The sequence below is a fragment of the Pleurodeles waltl genome, chromosome 8 (genome assembly GCF_031143425.1).
Source record: "Pleurodeles waltl isolate 20211129_DDA chromosome 8, aPleWal1.hap1.20221129, whole genome shotgun sequence".
In the NCBI taxonomy this organism is placed as follows: Eukaryota; Metazoa; Chordata; class Amphibia; order Caudata; family Salamandridae; genus Pleurodeles; species Pleurodeles waltl.
Genome location: NC_090447.1, coordinates 671,067,719 through 671,083,308, shown reverse-complemented (window position 1 = coordinate 671,083,308; position 15,590 = coordinate 671,067,719). Strand labels below are relative to the sequence as shown.

General features: G+C 46.6%; 1 protein-coding gene across 2 annotated transcripts in view; it reads left to right on the top strand.

Annotated features, from left to right (window-relative positions):
* Positions 1–15,590, top strand: part of CRYBG3 (crystallin beta-gamma domain containing 3) — a 1,300,096-nt gene that overhangs the window by 711,898 nt on the left and 572,608 nt on the right. For both annotated transcript variants that reach the window (XM_069204785.1, XM_069204786.1), the window contains one exon: positions 7,091–7,214. In XM_069204785.1, the coding sequence (XP_069060886.1) occupies positions 7,091–7,214 (124 nt within the window). The remainder of the gene's footprint in view (positions 1–7,090; positions 7,215–15,590) is intronic.

Sequence of the window (15,590 nt, the reverse complement as noted above, 5' to 3'; positions counted from 1 at the left end):
CCCAGTGTTTTTGGGTCTGTTCAGATGTCTTGTTTTCCTTAGGGCCTTTCCGCCTCTTTTTGGGTTTGCTTGCCTGTCTTCATCAGAAACAAAGAAGTATTCATCCTCAGAAGGTACATTTCTCTTTCTCTTACATATAGCAGCCTCAACTGCTTCTTTGGTAGAGGTCTTCAGACCCTCTTCCTAATAGTTCTTAAACATTTCCGAACTTACCTCTAACTGTTGAGACTCCCTCTCCCCTGTCATGCTTTCTAACAGTTCTAAAATAATCTACAAAATAAAAGTGTAACTCTAAAGAATAATAGCAAAAAACTACAGTCTAAACCTTAGAGCATACAGGAACCAACTAGCCTAGAGTCTTAAACATAATCTAATAATAATAGTATATATATGTATATTTGTTTGGTAAGATGACAGAGGTATTGTGTGGAAAAAAAACAGCTGAACGTGGTAAAGAAAACAGAGCCAAGGCAATTAAATCAAGTGATGACTGTTTTCTTTTTTTGAAAATTTTTCTTTTATTGTAAACACTGTAAAATAATACAGAACCCAAAGGGGACCAAGGCCCCATCAGCAGCGAACAGTGATACATAATGAATCAAACGATATAGGAAACAAATAAACACTGAGATGTTACTGATCGTGTTTTTGAGACATAATACATAAATCAAAAAAGATAAAAGATGAAAATTAGAGGATGGGCAGAGTGCTGTACCATGAGACATTTGGGGAGGGCATAGGAGTGGAGGAAGAGCAGGCTATCAGAGTGGTGAAGGTAAGGGTAGAAGGTCGTCTGACCACTCCGTGGTAAGAATGTTACGTCTCGCTATGGTGAAGCCTGGAATCGGGTTGTGCCGTCTATATACATGAAAGCGCCAGTACAGGCCGGGTTCTGTTGCGACAGGGTTCAAAATATCAGGTTCTCAGTGTGTCGGGACATCGTAACGTTAAGATAGCGGACCAACTGGTGTCGTTGAGGCTTGGGCCTTCACTCAGCGTGATTCATGCTTGGCACTCTGTACCACTTCTGGGGCCCAGAGAGAGACTGCTACGAGAGGGTCATACTAGAAGGGTTATTAAGGACTAGGGTCAGATCACTGTGAAGACAAGCAGAGGGAAGAGAGAAGAAAAGAGAGGAAAAGAAGAGAAAGAATAGGGGAGGAGAGAAAAGGGGCAGGGGAATGGGGGGGAAGATAGGGAAGGGGGTAAAAAATAATGGGATCCACATGAGGAGGGGGCAGATAGTGTTGGGCGGCCTACAGTCGTCCTGCAGTGCGGAAGGGGGTCCACACGTGATTAAAGATCTGAGTGTGGTCTTGCAGGTTATAGATAATTCTTTCGTGCATACCAATGCGGGTCATAGCTATGATCCAATCCTCCGGGGTTTGGGGAGTCTGCAATCGCCAGTGAGGAAGGATGCAGATTTTCGCGGTAGCTAGCGCCATGTGTAACAATCTTTTGTGCGATCTAGAAAGGTCTGGGAGAGAGGTCAAATCTTGCAGTAGTATGAGAGAAGGGGGGAGTGGTGATGGAAGTAACATAGACTCGGTCAGAGTAGAGCCCACCACGGCCCACAGGGGCCGAACTGTCAGGCAGTTAATTAAGATGTGTATCAGATCACAGCACGTCACAGTACATCGCCAACACTTCCCGTGCGGGAGAAGCCCCGTCTTATGTAATTTTGCTGGGGACCAGTACCAGTTATGCAAGACCTTAAAGAGGCAGAACTTCAGACGAGCCTCCCGGGTGCCCCTGTCCAGAGCCTCCAGGATATCCTCCCAGTCTTTCGGGTCTAGAGTCCGCTGTAGGCGGTCCTGCCACTGTAAGCGTAGCTTATCTAGAAGAGGTTGGGAGTAAAGCCGCCGGGTAATTAATTCGTAGAGGCCCGCCATAATTCCCATATGTTGTCCCCACTTCCGTAGGTAGGACACCACTGGTGAAGGCTGGAGCCCCTGTAGGGTAGCGACCGCTCCCTGGTGCAAGCAATGTTTAAGTTGCAGGTATCTCCGCTCTTGGCTCAGCTGAAGGTCGAATTCTTCCCATAGCCTAATGAAAGGTTTAAGTTTGTCATTTTCCAAGACCTGAAAAAGTTCGTGGATACCGGCCTTATTCCATTGTGGCCAATTGAGCACCTCGCTGCCTATCTGTATTCCACTGTTGTTCCACAGAGGGGCCTGAGAGTGTAGAAGAGGCCACGCAGGCGGTGAGCCCTTCGCCAGGCTGCCCGAGTCGCCTTCAGAATCGGGTTCGCCGAGCTAGTAGATGGGAGGTCATTGCGATAAGGTCCTCTGAGTCTCTCATTCGAGAAGAGCAAAAGTCTCTCCAGAGCCACCCACTGCGGCGGGTCCAATACTTCGGGCAGAGTGTGGGACAGTTGAGACAGATGTAGTGCTAGTGAATAGTGCTCTACTGAGGGGAGTCCCATTCCCCCATAGGAGCGGCAGGCTAATAACTTGGCGGGCGCGAGGTGTGGTCGCATAGAGCCCCACACAAATGCTCTGATGATAGTATCTATGCTTCATAGTGTAGAAAGGGACACTTGTAAGGGGAGAAGGTCCAAGATATAGGTGAAATGGGGCACTGTGACCATCCTGACCGCCTCTACCCTACCCCACATGGAGAGGCCCAATTGGTTCCATTTTGCAAAATCAAGTTTCATTTGTGCGATGAGGGGATCGATATTGTCCGCCACCATATGCACCAGGCCCGGATTGACTAGCACTCCCAGGTATTTGAGGCGTCTCGGGGTTCAATGGAATGGGAAGCCTAGGAGTGCTGCTCTTGTGGTCACATGCGAAAGGGTGAGCGCCTCGCTCGTGTCCCAATTGATACAGTAGCCTGAGAGGGGCGAGGATCCATCAGTGACCTCCAGCAGGGCTGGTAATGATTGTTCGAGGTCTATCAGGGTTAAAAGGACGTCATTGGCGTATAGATAGATTTTGGAAATGCCATTCGGTAGTTTAAGGCCTGTTATGGAAGAGGAGGAGCGGATGGCTGCGGCAAGGGGTTCCATTGGTAGTAGAAACAAGAGGGGTGAGAGGGTGTCCCTCTACGGATGGGAAAGGGGTCAGAGAGGAAGCCTCCGCAATTAACTCTTACCATAGGCTGGTCATATAGCAACCGTGCCACAGAGATGAATCTGTTACCTAGACCAAATCTTTCCACTGTCGCAAACAAATAGGGCCACTCTACACGATCAAATGCCCTTTCGGCATCCAGAGACAGAGCCAGCGCTGTCTTCGGGAGATCCTTGGAGGTCCATAAAGTTTGGTATAGGGTACGTAGATGGTTCCAAGAGGTGCGGCTCGGTACAAACCCCACCTGTGTATGGTGAATCAGGGACGGTATGACTTTACGTAATCTATTTGCCAAAATAGTAGCTAGAATTTTGATGTCACTGTTTAGAAGAGATATGGGCTGGTAATTGCTACACAACAGGGGATCTCTCCCAGGTTTAGGTATGATGGCTATCGTGGCATTGTTGGAGATGGGCCTCTTGGTCTCCTGACTGACAGGCTTCGTTCAAGGCTGCATGCATAATGTCAATCGCCTCTGTCCCCACCCGTTTATAAAATTCCTCCGGGAGCCCATCCTCCCCTGGCGATTTGTGGTAGGGTAGGTCGGAGATGACTCTCTCTACTTCCTGTCTACTGATTTCCCCCTCAAGGAAGCCACGCCCGTCATCTGATAGAGAGGGTAGATCAAGATCCGCTAGAAAGGTCGTGATCTGGGCGGGGTTGGGCGTAGTCTCTGGCGTGTAGAGATCTCTGTAAAAAGACACAAATTTGTTTGCTATCGCCTGCGGATCCATTAATATTTCCCCGGAGGAAGCACGGATGGCCGGAGCCGTCCTCTGGTGGACCTGAGCTGTAAGCAATCGCCCTGCTTTCTCGCCCTGTTCATAGTGCCTCCCCCATAGCCTCTGTAAAACATACTCAGCCTGGGAGGTGTATAACTCATTGAGGGCCATTTGGGCGCGTTCCAGGTTTCGGCGCCCGGAAAGAGATGGGTGAGTAGTGTATTGTTGGGTAAGCCGACGAATGTCAAGTTCCAGTGCCGCCTGTTGCTCCCTCCTGTCTCTGTTCGCTAGCGCAGCATCTCGCATGAGTTGTCCCCAGATCGTTGCCTTGGCTGCAGCCCACATGGTACGGCTGGATGCAACAGTACCTAGATTACCTTGGGCAAAGGTGGATGCATGACTCCTTATCTTTGTCTTGCCCTGGGGGGAGCGATATCGGTGGACTGCAAATCTCCATGGCTTACGGCCCGGGGAGACCAGGTCCATTTGGATAGCGACACTAATAGGGGAGTGGTCCGAAAGACCACCTTCTAGTATGCAGGTATGTATGAAAATGCCAGTGCTTGGGAGAAGGGACTACCTAGAATATATTGAACACTAGTTCCTAATACTCCTGACCTGCTAGAGCAACTACGTTGTATATGGGTGCAAGACATAGGCCCTTTAGATTACACTAATTGGAGAGAGGCGAGGATGATCCCTCGCGCCCTAGCTATGTCCGTGCAGATTAAAGTAATTCAAATGAAGTGTCTACACCGGATCTACTATGGTACCATTAGACTGAGTAGGATGAGAGAGAGGATGGATCCACATTGGGTACGATGTAAAGATGAATTGGGAACCTTCTACCACACAATCTGGGATTTCCTTGTTATACAAAAATACTGGTCCCACATACCTAATACATTGTTCAGAATTAGAGGCAGGATGATGAATCCCAACCCCAAAATGGTGCTTTTGGGCCTAATGGACAAGTGAGGAGGGCCTAGGTGCACAAAACCTTTTGTAGCAGTAGGGCTACTAATTGTGATAAAGGACACTGCTTGCCACTGGCGGTTAGCAGCGGCCCCTTCTATTGAGGAGTGGTCACAAGGCATGGACTACTGTACAAAAGCTGAAGAACATGTGTACACATCTAGGGGATGCCCTTAGAATTAATGCAAGGTATAGGGCATGTGGTGGTAATATTACCAGGGATTGTATCCTACGTAAATAACCAAATATGTTTAAGGGAGTGTCTAAATTGTAATGCGGATTCTGATCATGATTAAGGGCCTGATTTACATCTTTGCGGACGGGGTTACTCCATATCTCGTCTGCCGTATTACAATTCCATTATATCCTATAGGAATTGTAATATAGCAGATGGAATAACCGTCACATGAGTGACAGAGTAACTCTTCCGCCAAGATCTAAACCAGGCCCTAAGTCTATAATGCTGTATGCCGTTGATTACAACATTAATAAAAAGTGTTTTTAAAAAACGGTTTGTATCCAATTTATCCAATTAAAAAATCCTTAGAGCAGTAGGATATTGTCTTATTTCCAGGTTCTGGCTTATTTATAAAATCCATTTTTCCTCCTGTAGGAGCATTTAGTGTAAAAGAATAAGAAATGCTCCTCCATTTGTTTTTGTTTTTTGTTTTTTACAGTCTGGCATGCTTGACTTATATCAGTTTTTGAGTTTTTACAATGACCACTTACATCTAAAGCTATCAATCTTTAAAATCCCTAATCTAAATTTCATATCCAATTGTTTTGTAAAGTGTGGTGTTATATCATCCAGGAATAGCTCAAGTCTAGGGAGGAAGCCTCGATGCCTTTTTCAAGTAGCATCATTCTATTACGAATGGCCAATATTCCCTTATTAACAAAATCACAGAACTTGTGGAAATGCATTTATTGTTTCCCTACGTCTCAAGGAACAGAGCCACATTTTCACTTTTTTTTAACCACGGAAGAGTACAGGCTCTATCTAAATTCATTAGTATTGAATGGTGTTGCTAAAAGCATAAAAAGGTCATGCCGTAGGTAGAAATCGGACAGTGGTTGAGACGTGCCAGACACAGGAAGAATGCTGAGATGAGTTTAATCCCGAAAGAACCAAAGTGGTCATAGGGGAGTAACTAAGCAAATCACGTAGAAAGTGTGAACAAATGTGTTTTAAGATGCTTGTTGGAAGCGCCTAAGGGAGAACAGTGGTTTCAGTGAACATTCAATTCAACACCTAACAGCACCGTGCATTCTGTTGTCAGGTCCCTTAGTTCTGATGTTGGTTTTCTCATGAGTATCTCATTTTTAGCTTAAGACATTTACACAATCAAGGAAGGAATGCTTTGCAGTCACTTTGCGTTTAGGAATGATTTGAATTTGAGTATGTTTTTTCACTTGAGGAAAACAATGCATAATTGCATATGCATTACCATAATGCAGTTTACCAACAACACACCACAGGCCACATGTACGTAGCATTTTGCACATCGCAAACAGCGAGTCGGGCCGTTTGCGACATGCAAAATGCACTTTGGTATGTTCAAATCCATTTTTGCGATTCGGTAAACTACTTACCGAATCGCAAAAGGGTTTGTGAGTCGCCATAAGGAAGGGGTGTTCCCTTCCCTAATTGCGAGTCGCAGTACCATGTATGATTGTTTTGTTACTGCAAATGTGGTCGCAAAACAATCGCAGGTAACACCAGTGTCACACTGGTGCCAACCCATCCGCAAACGGGAAGGGGTCCCCTTGGGACCCCTTCCCCTTTGTGAATGGCACTGAAAACATTTTTTTCGAGCATTCTGAAAAAATGAAACAAAAACGTTTCATTTTTTGTTTTTGAAATGCATCTTGTTTTCCTTTAAGGAAAATGGGCTACATTTCAAAAAAACAAAAACCTGCTTTATTTAAAAGCAGTCACAGACCTGGTGGTCTGCTGTCTCCAGCAGGCCACCATCCCTGTGAGGGCCCCCATTCCAAGCGGGGTCGCAAATTGGGACCTACCTCATGAATATTCATGAGGTAGGGCATTTGCGACCCCCTTGCGAATCACAAACAGTGTCATTGACACTGTTCAACGAGTCGCAAAACCTATGTTTCGTACAAGTAGCCCCAGGTCACAGCTTTAACATCATTGCCATGTTTACATTTATTTTGCTATAGCACATTGAAACTGAGTTAGATTTTTCAACGTTGTCAGCATAATTTCGTAAGAAAGACATTAGCATTTAATCAGTACGGCATCTTACAGTAGAAAAGGTAAACCAGTGTATTAAAACGTCATGTGTTTTTCTGCAGGTGGGTTGCATATCAGCAAAAGCACTTCTGCGGGGAGCAGTATGTCTTGGAGAAAGGAAAATATAAATGTTTTTCTGACTGGGGCGGAAATAACACCATCCTGTCAATACGCCCCGTTATGTTGGTACGTTAATGCGCTTTGGCGCCAGCATGTTTATTTGTGCTATGAATTCAGTGTAATTTATGTGTGCAACTCAAGCGTTCTAATGTTTGTAGCTCCTGTAGGTGACAGGCTTTTTGCGTCATTATTTGCAGACTAGGAAAAGAGAGTGCACCTGAATCTGTCTTGCTACAATACAGATTAAATACATTGTGACCCTCACTGCTTCACTGAAATAGCTCTGCCATAGCGCCAGAATACCAGACTGGTCACAGTGCGCTTTATAAATGTTACATAACAATAATAATAAACTCCGGAATGTTTTGAGACTAACAGTTTCTCCCTGCAACAATCACAGCTTTTGCCCTTAGCTATAAACTTCGCCAAAAAAAATAAAAATCCAACAAATTTCTGTAACATGAAAGATGGAATGAAGGCGGACACTTTTAGCAACTTTTCACTTCAGCAGGGATGCATGCTGTATTATTTTAGAAATATCTTTCTCCGTGGTTGCATGATTGTAATTATGTATTTGCTTACAACTGTGAAGTCAAATAGATATTTTATTCTGCTTTCCACTCTACGTTATTCTGAAGATTACTCCTCGTGCGTGAGAATGCAGCAGGTTGGGGATTAATTATTTTCTTACCAGTAATTCTCATTACTCCAAATAACTCGTTTCTCGTACCAGTACTTAAGTGAAGTGTGTCATCTCTTCCCAGGCCCACGTTTCCTAGCCAGATCCAATCAAAAAGTTCCACTTAACCGCTTCCCTTTCCTATCCTCTAATTACCCTATATCAATATAAGGGCAAGGAGCCCAAAAAATGACCTGAACATCTCAAAGCAAAAGAACTGAGAAGGAGTCCTGTTGTAATCCGGGAAGGCATGGGGAGGGCGGGACGTAAGTATTGGTATGGGAAACAGGGTATTTAGAATAATGAGACTTGCCAGTAAGTAAGGAATTCATTACCTCCTTTGTCCTATTTCTCGTCCCAGTACTTACTTCAGTGAGGATATACGAAAGCAAAAATATAACCTGACTCCCAAAAAAGAGACAGCCAGAAACCACTGGATAATGCAGAACATCTTTAATGCAAACCAGAAGGGCAGGAAACAGGAAATCAGATTGTTTATGGTACAACAGCAGCCAACACCTGACACCAGAAGGCTGCGGGATCAAGCACATCCAACCTGTAATAGACACAAAAGTAGAGGGAGTGGCCCAAGTGGCTGCCCAACAAATGTCCAGAACGGAAATGCCCTGAACTCCCGCCCAGGAAGCCACCATGCCTCTAGTAGAATGCTCCTGGATATCACCTGGCAGGGGGACATAGTGAGAAGCATAAGCCAGGTAAATCAAAGAGCGAAGCCAACAACTTCAGGTGGAGTAGAAGCTTTAAGTCTATGACGGCAAACCCCAAAGTTCACAAGAAGATATTCACACTTGTGAAAATCCTTAGTGTGAGAGAGATAAATAGACACAACTCTCACCACATCTAAAGTGTGTAAGGATTCCTCCTCTGGGGTTACAGGTTCTGGAAAAAAAGAAGGCAGAGTGTTATCCTGGCCTTGGTGAAAGGAAGAAACAACCTTGGGGAGAAAGCCAGGACCCAAATGCAAAACCAGTTATCAGAAAACAACTACAAATAGGGGTGTCTGAAATACAAAGAAATCAGTTCACCCAAGCGACGAGCAGAAGTGATGGCCACCAGGAGGAACACTTTCAGAGAAAGATATTCCAAATCCTCATTATCAGAGGCTCAAAAAGAGCAGACTAAAGGCCTCAAAGAACCAAATTCAGATCCCATACAGGAACCACAGATCAAACATGAGGTTTCAAGAAAATCCCCTAAAAAGACAGAACCCAGAGGAAACATTTCAGACATACCAGAAGGGGAACGAAGGGCCCTGGTAGCAGCCCACTGGACTTTCAAAGAAGCCACTGCCAGTCCCTTCTGAAACCCATCCTGCAGGAATTGAAAAACATCAGCGGCGGGACAAGAGGCAGGATCTAAAGATTTACTCGCTTACCACTGAACAAAAGAAGACCAATGATGAGCATAGGCCTTCCTAGTAGACCCCTCACAAGAGTGCTGAATGGAAGCCTCCACTGGAGAGGAAAGACCTTTCAAACTCAAATCCCCCCTCTCAAGAGCAAAACCGTCAGACGCATCTGTTGACAAGTAGTAGGTGGAAGAAACACCCCGGCTCTGGGTACCTGGAGAAAAAGCAGGGAAGGAGAAAATTCTCTGCTGATGCAAACAGGTTCACTAGAGGAGTGCCGAACCTGTGACATAGTTGAGTGAAAATACATGGAGTCAGACAGAAGTCGAGGTCAAAAGGAAAAACCTTGCTGAGTCTGTCGGCCAGTACGTTGTCTTTCCCTTAAATATACGTTGCGGACAGGGAGAGAAAATGAGGCTCTGCTCAACACCCCACCTGGAATGCCAGAGGGGCCAGAGTGCAAGATCCCATGCCTGACTGCCTGTTGACGTAGGATTTGGCCACTGTTTCGTCCTTCTACACGAGCACCACCTGGTCTCTGAGTAAGAGGGAAAAATGCAACAGATAAATTGCTTTCAGCTCCCTCCAATTCTAAGAATGCCTGCTCTCCTCTGGAGACCACCACCCCTGGACCGACAGTGTGTCCAAACTGGCCCCTGACTGCTGGCATCAGCAGTAATTACTCTTGGAGGATGGACAGCCAGAGGAAAACCCCTGGTCAAGGTGTAGGGATCGAGCAACCACTGGAGCAAGTGCCAAATGTGGGGGGACATCAGGATCAGAGATTCCAATGACTGAAGATGTTGGGTCCAGTGAGAGAACAGATGTTGAACCAGAGGACCCAGGTGCAGACGAGCCCAAGGGGCGACAAAGACGCAGGATGCCTGAAAAAAAAAAAAGAAAACATCATGAACCAGGACAACCAAACCCAGACAGCAAACAGAAGCAAGGCGAAGCAGATTCAAAGACAACATATCATGTGACTTTGAAGTCGCAGCCATTCTCAAGCTGTCACCGCACTCTTCTGTCCCAAAAAACAGAGCAGTGCGCATAGCATCAGTGCCCGATCCCAAGTTAGACTGACTCTGCCCACATCCATCTGGAAATGAGCCCCAATGAACTGAAGATCCTGTGATGGAGTCTGATGCGATTTTTTTTTTTTTTCCCAGTTCACCAGGTGGCCAAAGTTCTGCAAAGTCTCACACACCAGTACAAACTGGGATTGTAGCACAGACAGTAGAGGATGGTGCAGGAGCCAATCGTCCACATAGGGATGAATCATCACCCCTAGTCTGTGAAGATGAGCCACCGGGGGGCCATGACTTTGGTGAATACTGTGGACGAGGTAGCCAGACCGAAGGGAAGGTCTCGGAACTGCCAATGGACTCCATTGACACAGAAGCAGAGAAACTGCTGATGGAAACAAGCAATGGCACTGTGAAGATACAAGTCTCTTAAGTCCAAGGAGGCAAGCCGTTTGCCTGGCGAACCAGCGGAATAATGCGCTGCAAGGTGTCCATTTTGAACCGAGGCTTTCTCAGGAGCTGAATCAGTTGTTGGAGATTGAAAACAAGCTAGACCTTCCCCGCAGGTTTGTGAACCGGAAAGACCGGGGAATAAAATCCCTTCCCTTGCTGCCCCACTGGGCCAGGAATCACTGCATGTTTGTTGACAAAATCTGCAATTTCCTGAGACAGCTGACAAGTCAGGAGTGCCGAAAAGGGTCTCCACAGTACCTGAAGGAGGAGGTAGGCTTTTGAAGTCCAGAGAATAGCCTTCGGAGAGGATACATAATACCCAAGCATCTGAAATATGACTTTGCCAGTGTAGGAGGCTGGACTGGCTTGTAGTGAGTACCAAGGGGTACTTGCACCTTGCACCAGGCCCAGTTATCCCTTATTAGTGTATAGGGTGTCTAGCAGCTTAGGCTGATAGATAATGGTAGCTTAGCAGAGCAGCTTAGGCTGAACTAGGAGACGTGTGAAGCTACTACAGTACCACAAGTGTCACTTGCACAATATCATAAGAAAACACAATACACAGTTATACTAAAAATAAAGGTACTTTATTTTTATGACAATATGCCAAAGTATCTTAGAGTGTACCCTCAGTGAGAGGATAGGAAATATACACAAGATATATGTACACAATACCAAAAATATGCAGTATAGTCTTAGAAAACAATGTATAGTTACAATAGGATGCAATGGGGACACATAGGGATAGGGGCAACACAAACCATATACTCCAAAAGTGGAATGCGAACCACGAATGGACCCCAAACCTATGTGACCTTGTAGAGGGTCGCTGGGACTATTAGAAAATAGTGAGAGTTAGAAAATTAGCCCTCCCCAAGACCCTGAAAAGTGAGTGCAAAGAGCACTAAAGTTCCCCCAAAGACAAAGAAGTCGTGATAGAGGAATAATGCAGGAAAGACACAAACCAACAATGCAACAACTGTGGATTTCCAATCTAGGGTACCTGTGGAACAAGGGGACCAAGTCCAAAAGTCACAAGCAAGTCGGAGATGGGCATATGCCCAGGAAATGCCAGCTGTGGGTGCAAAGAAGCTTCTACTGGACAGAAGAAGCTGAGGTTTCTGCAGGAACTAAAAGGGCTAGAGACTTCCCCTTTGGTGGACGGATCCCTCTCGCCGTGGAGAGTCGTGCAGAAGTGTTTTCCCGCCGAAAGAACGCCAACAAGCCTTGCTAGCTGCAAATCGTGCGTTTAGCGTTTTTGGACTCTGCTGTGGGCCAGGAGGGACCAGGAGGTCGCAAATTGGACCAGGAGGTAGAGGGGACGTCGAGCAAGACAAGGAGCCCTCTCAGCAGCAGGTAGCACCCGGAGAAGTGCCAGAAACAGGCACTACGAGGATGCGTGAAATGGTGCTCACCTGAAGTTACACAAAGGAGTCCCACGTCGCCGGAGACCAACTTAGAAAGTCGTGCAATGCAGGTTAGAGTGCCGTGGACCCAGGCTTGGCTGTGCACAAAGGATTTCCGCCGGAAGTGCACAGGGGCCGGAGTAGCTGCAAAAGTCGCGGTTCCCAGCAATGCAGTCTAGCGAGGTGAGGCAAGGACTTACCTCCACCAAACTTGGACTGAAGAGTCACTGGACTGTGGGGGCCACTTGGACACAGTTGCTGGATTCGAGGGACCTCGCTCGTCGTGCTGAGAGGAGACCCAAGGGACCGGTAATGCAGCTTTTTGGTGCCTGCGGTTGCAGAGGGAAGATTCTGTCGACCCACGGGAGATTTCTTCGGAGCTTCTAGTGCAGAGAGGAGGCAGACTACCCCCACAGCATGCACCACCAGGAAAACAGTCGAGAAGGCGGCAGGATCAGCGTTACAGAGTTGCAGTAGTCGTCTTTGCTACTTTGTTGCAGTGTTGCAGGCTTCCAGCGCGGTCAGCAGTCGATTCCTTGGCAGAAGGTGAAGAGAGAGATGCAGAGGAACTCTGATGAGCTCTTGCATTCGTTATCTAAAGTTTCCCCAGAGACAGAGACCCTAAATAGCCAGAAAAGAGGGTTTGGCTACCTAGGAGAGAGGATAGGCTACTAACACCTGAAGGAGCCTATCAGAAGGAGTCTCTGACGTCACCTGGTGGCACTGGCCACTCAGAACAGTCCAGTGTGCCAGCAGCACCTCTGTTTCCAAGATGGCAGAGGTCTGGAGCACACTGGAGGAGCTCTGGACACCTCCCAGGGGAGGTGCAGGTCAGGGGAGTGGTCACTCCCCTTTCCTTTGTCCAGTTTCGCGCCAGAGCAGGGCTAAGGGGTCCCTGAACCGGTGTAGACTGGCTTATGCAGATTTGGGCACATCTGTGCCCAAGAAAGCATTTCCAGAGGCTGGGGGAGGCTACTCCTCCCCTGCCTTCACACCATTTTCCAAAGGGAGAGGGTGTAACACCCTCTCTCAGAGGAAGTCCTTTGTTCTGCTATCCTGGGACAAGCCTGGCTGGACCCCAGGGGGGCAGAAACCTGTCTGAGGGGTTGGCAGCAGCAGCAGCTGCAGTGAAACCCCAGGAAAGGCAGTTTGGCAGTACCAGGGTCTGTGCTACAGACCACTGGGATCATGGGATTGTGCCAACTATGCCAGGATGGCAAAGAGGGGGCAATTCCATGATCATAGACATGTTACATGGCCATATTCGAAGTTACCATTGTGAAGCTACATATAGGTAGTGACCTATATGTAGTGCACGCGTGTAATGGTGTCCCGCACTCACAAAGTTCAGGGAATTGGCTCTGAACAATGTGGGGGCACCTTGGCTAGTGCCAGGGTGCCCTCCCACTAAGTAACTTTGCACCTAACCTTTACCAGGTAAAGGTTAGACATATAGGTGACTTATAAGTTACTTAAGTGCAGTGTAAAATGGTTGTGAAATAACGTGGACGTTATTTCACTCAGGCTGCAGTGGCAGGCCTGTGTAAGAATTGTCAGAGCTCCCTATGGGTGGCAAAAGAAATGCTGCAGCCCATAGGGATCTCCTGGAAACCCAATACCCTGGGTACCTCAGTACCATATACTAGGGAATTATAAGGGTGTTCCAGAAAGCCAATGTAAATTGGTAAAATTGGTCACTAGCCTGTTAGTGACAATTTGAAAGAAATGAGAGAGCATAACCACTGAGGTTCTGATTAGCAGAGCCTCAGTGAGACAGTTAGGCACCACACAGGGAACACATACATATAGGCCACAAACTTATGAGCACTGGGGTCCTGACTAGCAGGGTCCCAGTGACACATAACAAACATACTGAAAACATAGTGTTTTCACTATGAGCACTGGGCCCTGGCTAGCAGGATCCCAGTGAGACAGTGAAAACACCCTGACATACACTCACAAACAGGCCAAAAGTGGGGGTAACAAGGCTAGAAAGAGGCTTCTTTCTCACAGCCAAGTTTTAAGAAAAGCAGCTAGACGACCTCCCACTGGAAGGACGGAATAGTCCGGAACACTCCCAGGCTTGGATGGCAGAGGAGGTTGAGGCTTGGAGAAATGACGAGCAGGAAATGAGGAAGACTGCTTAGACCTGGAGGAGAAACGTTCAGAGAATCCTCAAGTTCGTCTCTTTAAAGGAGCCTTCCTCAGAGGCTCAACCCTGGGGTGAGACCAAAACAATTGGGCATGCTTCTGACTTTTACAGGCCTTATGGAGCATAGGTTCAAAATCATCACCAAAAAGGCGGCTCCTGTAAAGGGCATATGCAAGAACCCTGACTTCTGAACAGAATCCACCTTCCAATCACAAAGATACACATGTTGGTGGGCTGAGACAGAAGAAGCCATGGCAGAAGCAGTAGCCTTCAACACATCACAAGATACATTTGCCAGAAACTTGGCCTGAGTCTCCATATGAGAAAACTAAGATGAACAGTCAATTCCCTCTTGTAGAGTCAGAGTCTGAGAATGGAAGTCTTTAATCAAAGATTGACAGGCGTACACATAAGTAGCAGCCCTGAGAGCCAGGTTCAGGCCTGAAAAGGACTTTTTAAAAGAGGCCTCCACCCTACGGTCCACAACATCTGAAATGGGAACCTCTTTAGACAAACTGGACGGACGACCAGCCAAATGAGAAAGAAGGGAATCGGTCTTCAAGCAAGAGGGGAACTCAAGATCACTCTTAGCCAGACAAGTCAAAAAACGAGTGAGGTCTGCCTTCTCTAGATCCTTACATTCCTGCAGAATAAGATCTATTACCTCCTTGTTAACTGCCAGTAAAGTAGGAGGATGAGAATGAAACTGTTGGAAAAGACCAGAACTACACCCAGATAGGCCCAGGCACATCATCCTCCCTAGGGATACCCAGGTTGTCTCCAAAATCACAGAATAGGGCCAAAAGATCTGACTTTTTTGAAGAAATTTGGAGCAAGGCATCGCCTCCGCTACCGGAGAGTCAACATCCTCATCATATTCTGGAGAAGGCCAGAAAGAGGAAGGAGAGAACACCATAAAAGAGGAAATTAAAAAGGGAGGATAATATGAACCCCCAGAGTCTAAAGACCTCAAAAAGGCATCAGAGAGAGGTCCGAAGCAGTTGAAATTGATACTCTGAAATACCCAGGCAGTTAGAGGAGCTAGGAAGAACCTCCTGAGACTGAGGACGTTTCCACCCCTCATGTGTGTTGGTGGAGCAATGGTGGCGCTTAGCTGATCTCTTCCTGTGATCCATGATGAGAATGACAGAGAAGGACGGAGCAAGCTGAATTTAAGGACAAAAAGGACCCTGAGTAGACCAAACCAAAGTCTGCACAAAAACCTGCAAAATATGAAACAGGCAAGGCACGAACACAAGACATGAAAGTTCAAAAAGAAAAAGTCGTCCTGTTTTTTTTTTTTTATCTGCATAGACTAATACACCTTTATATATTTGTAATCTACATCTATTACCAAT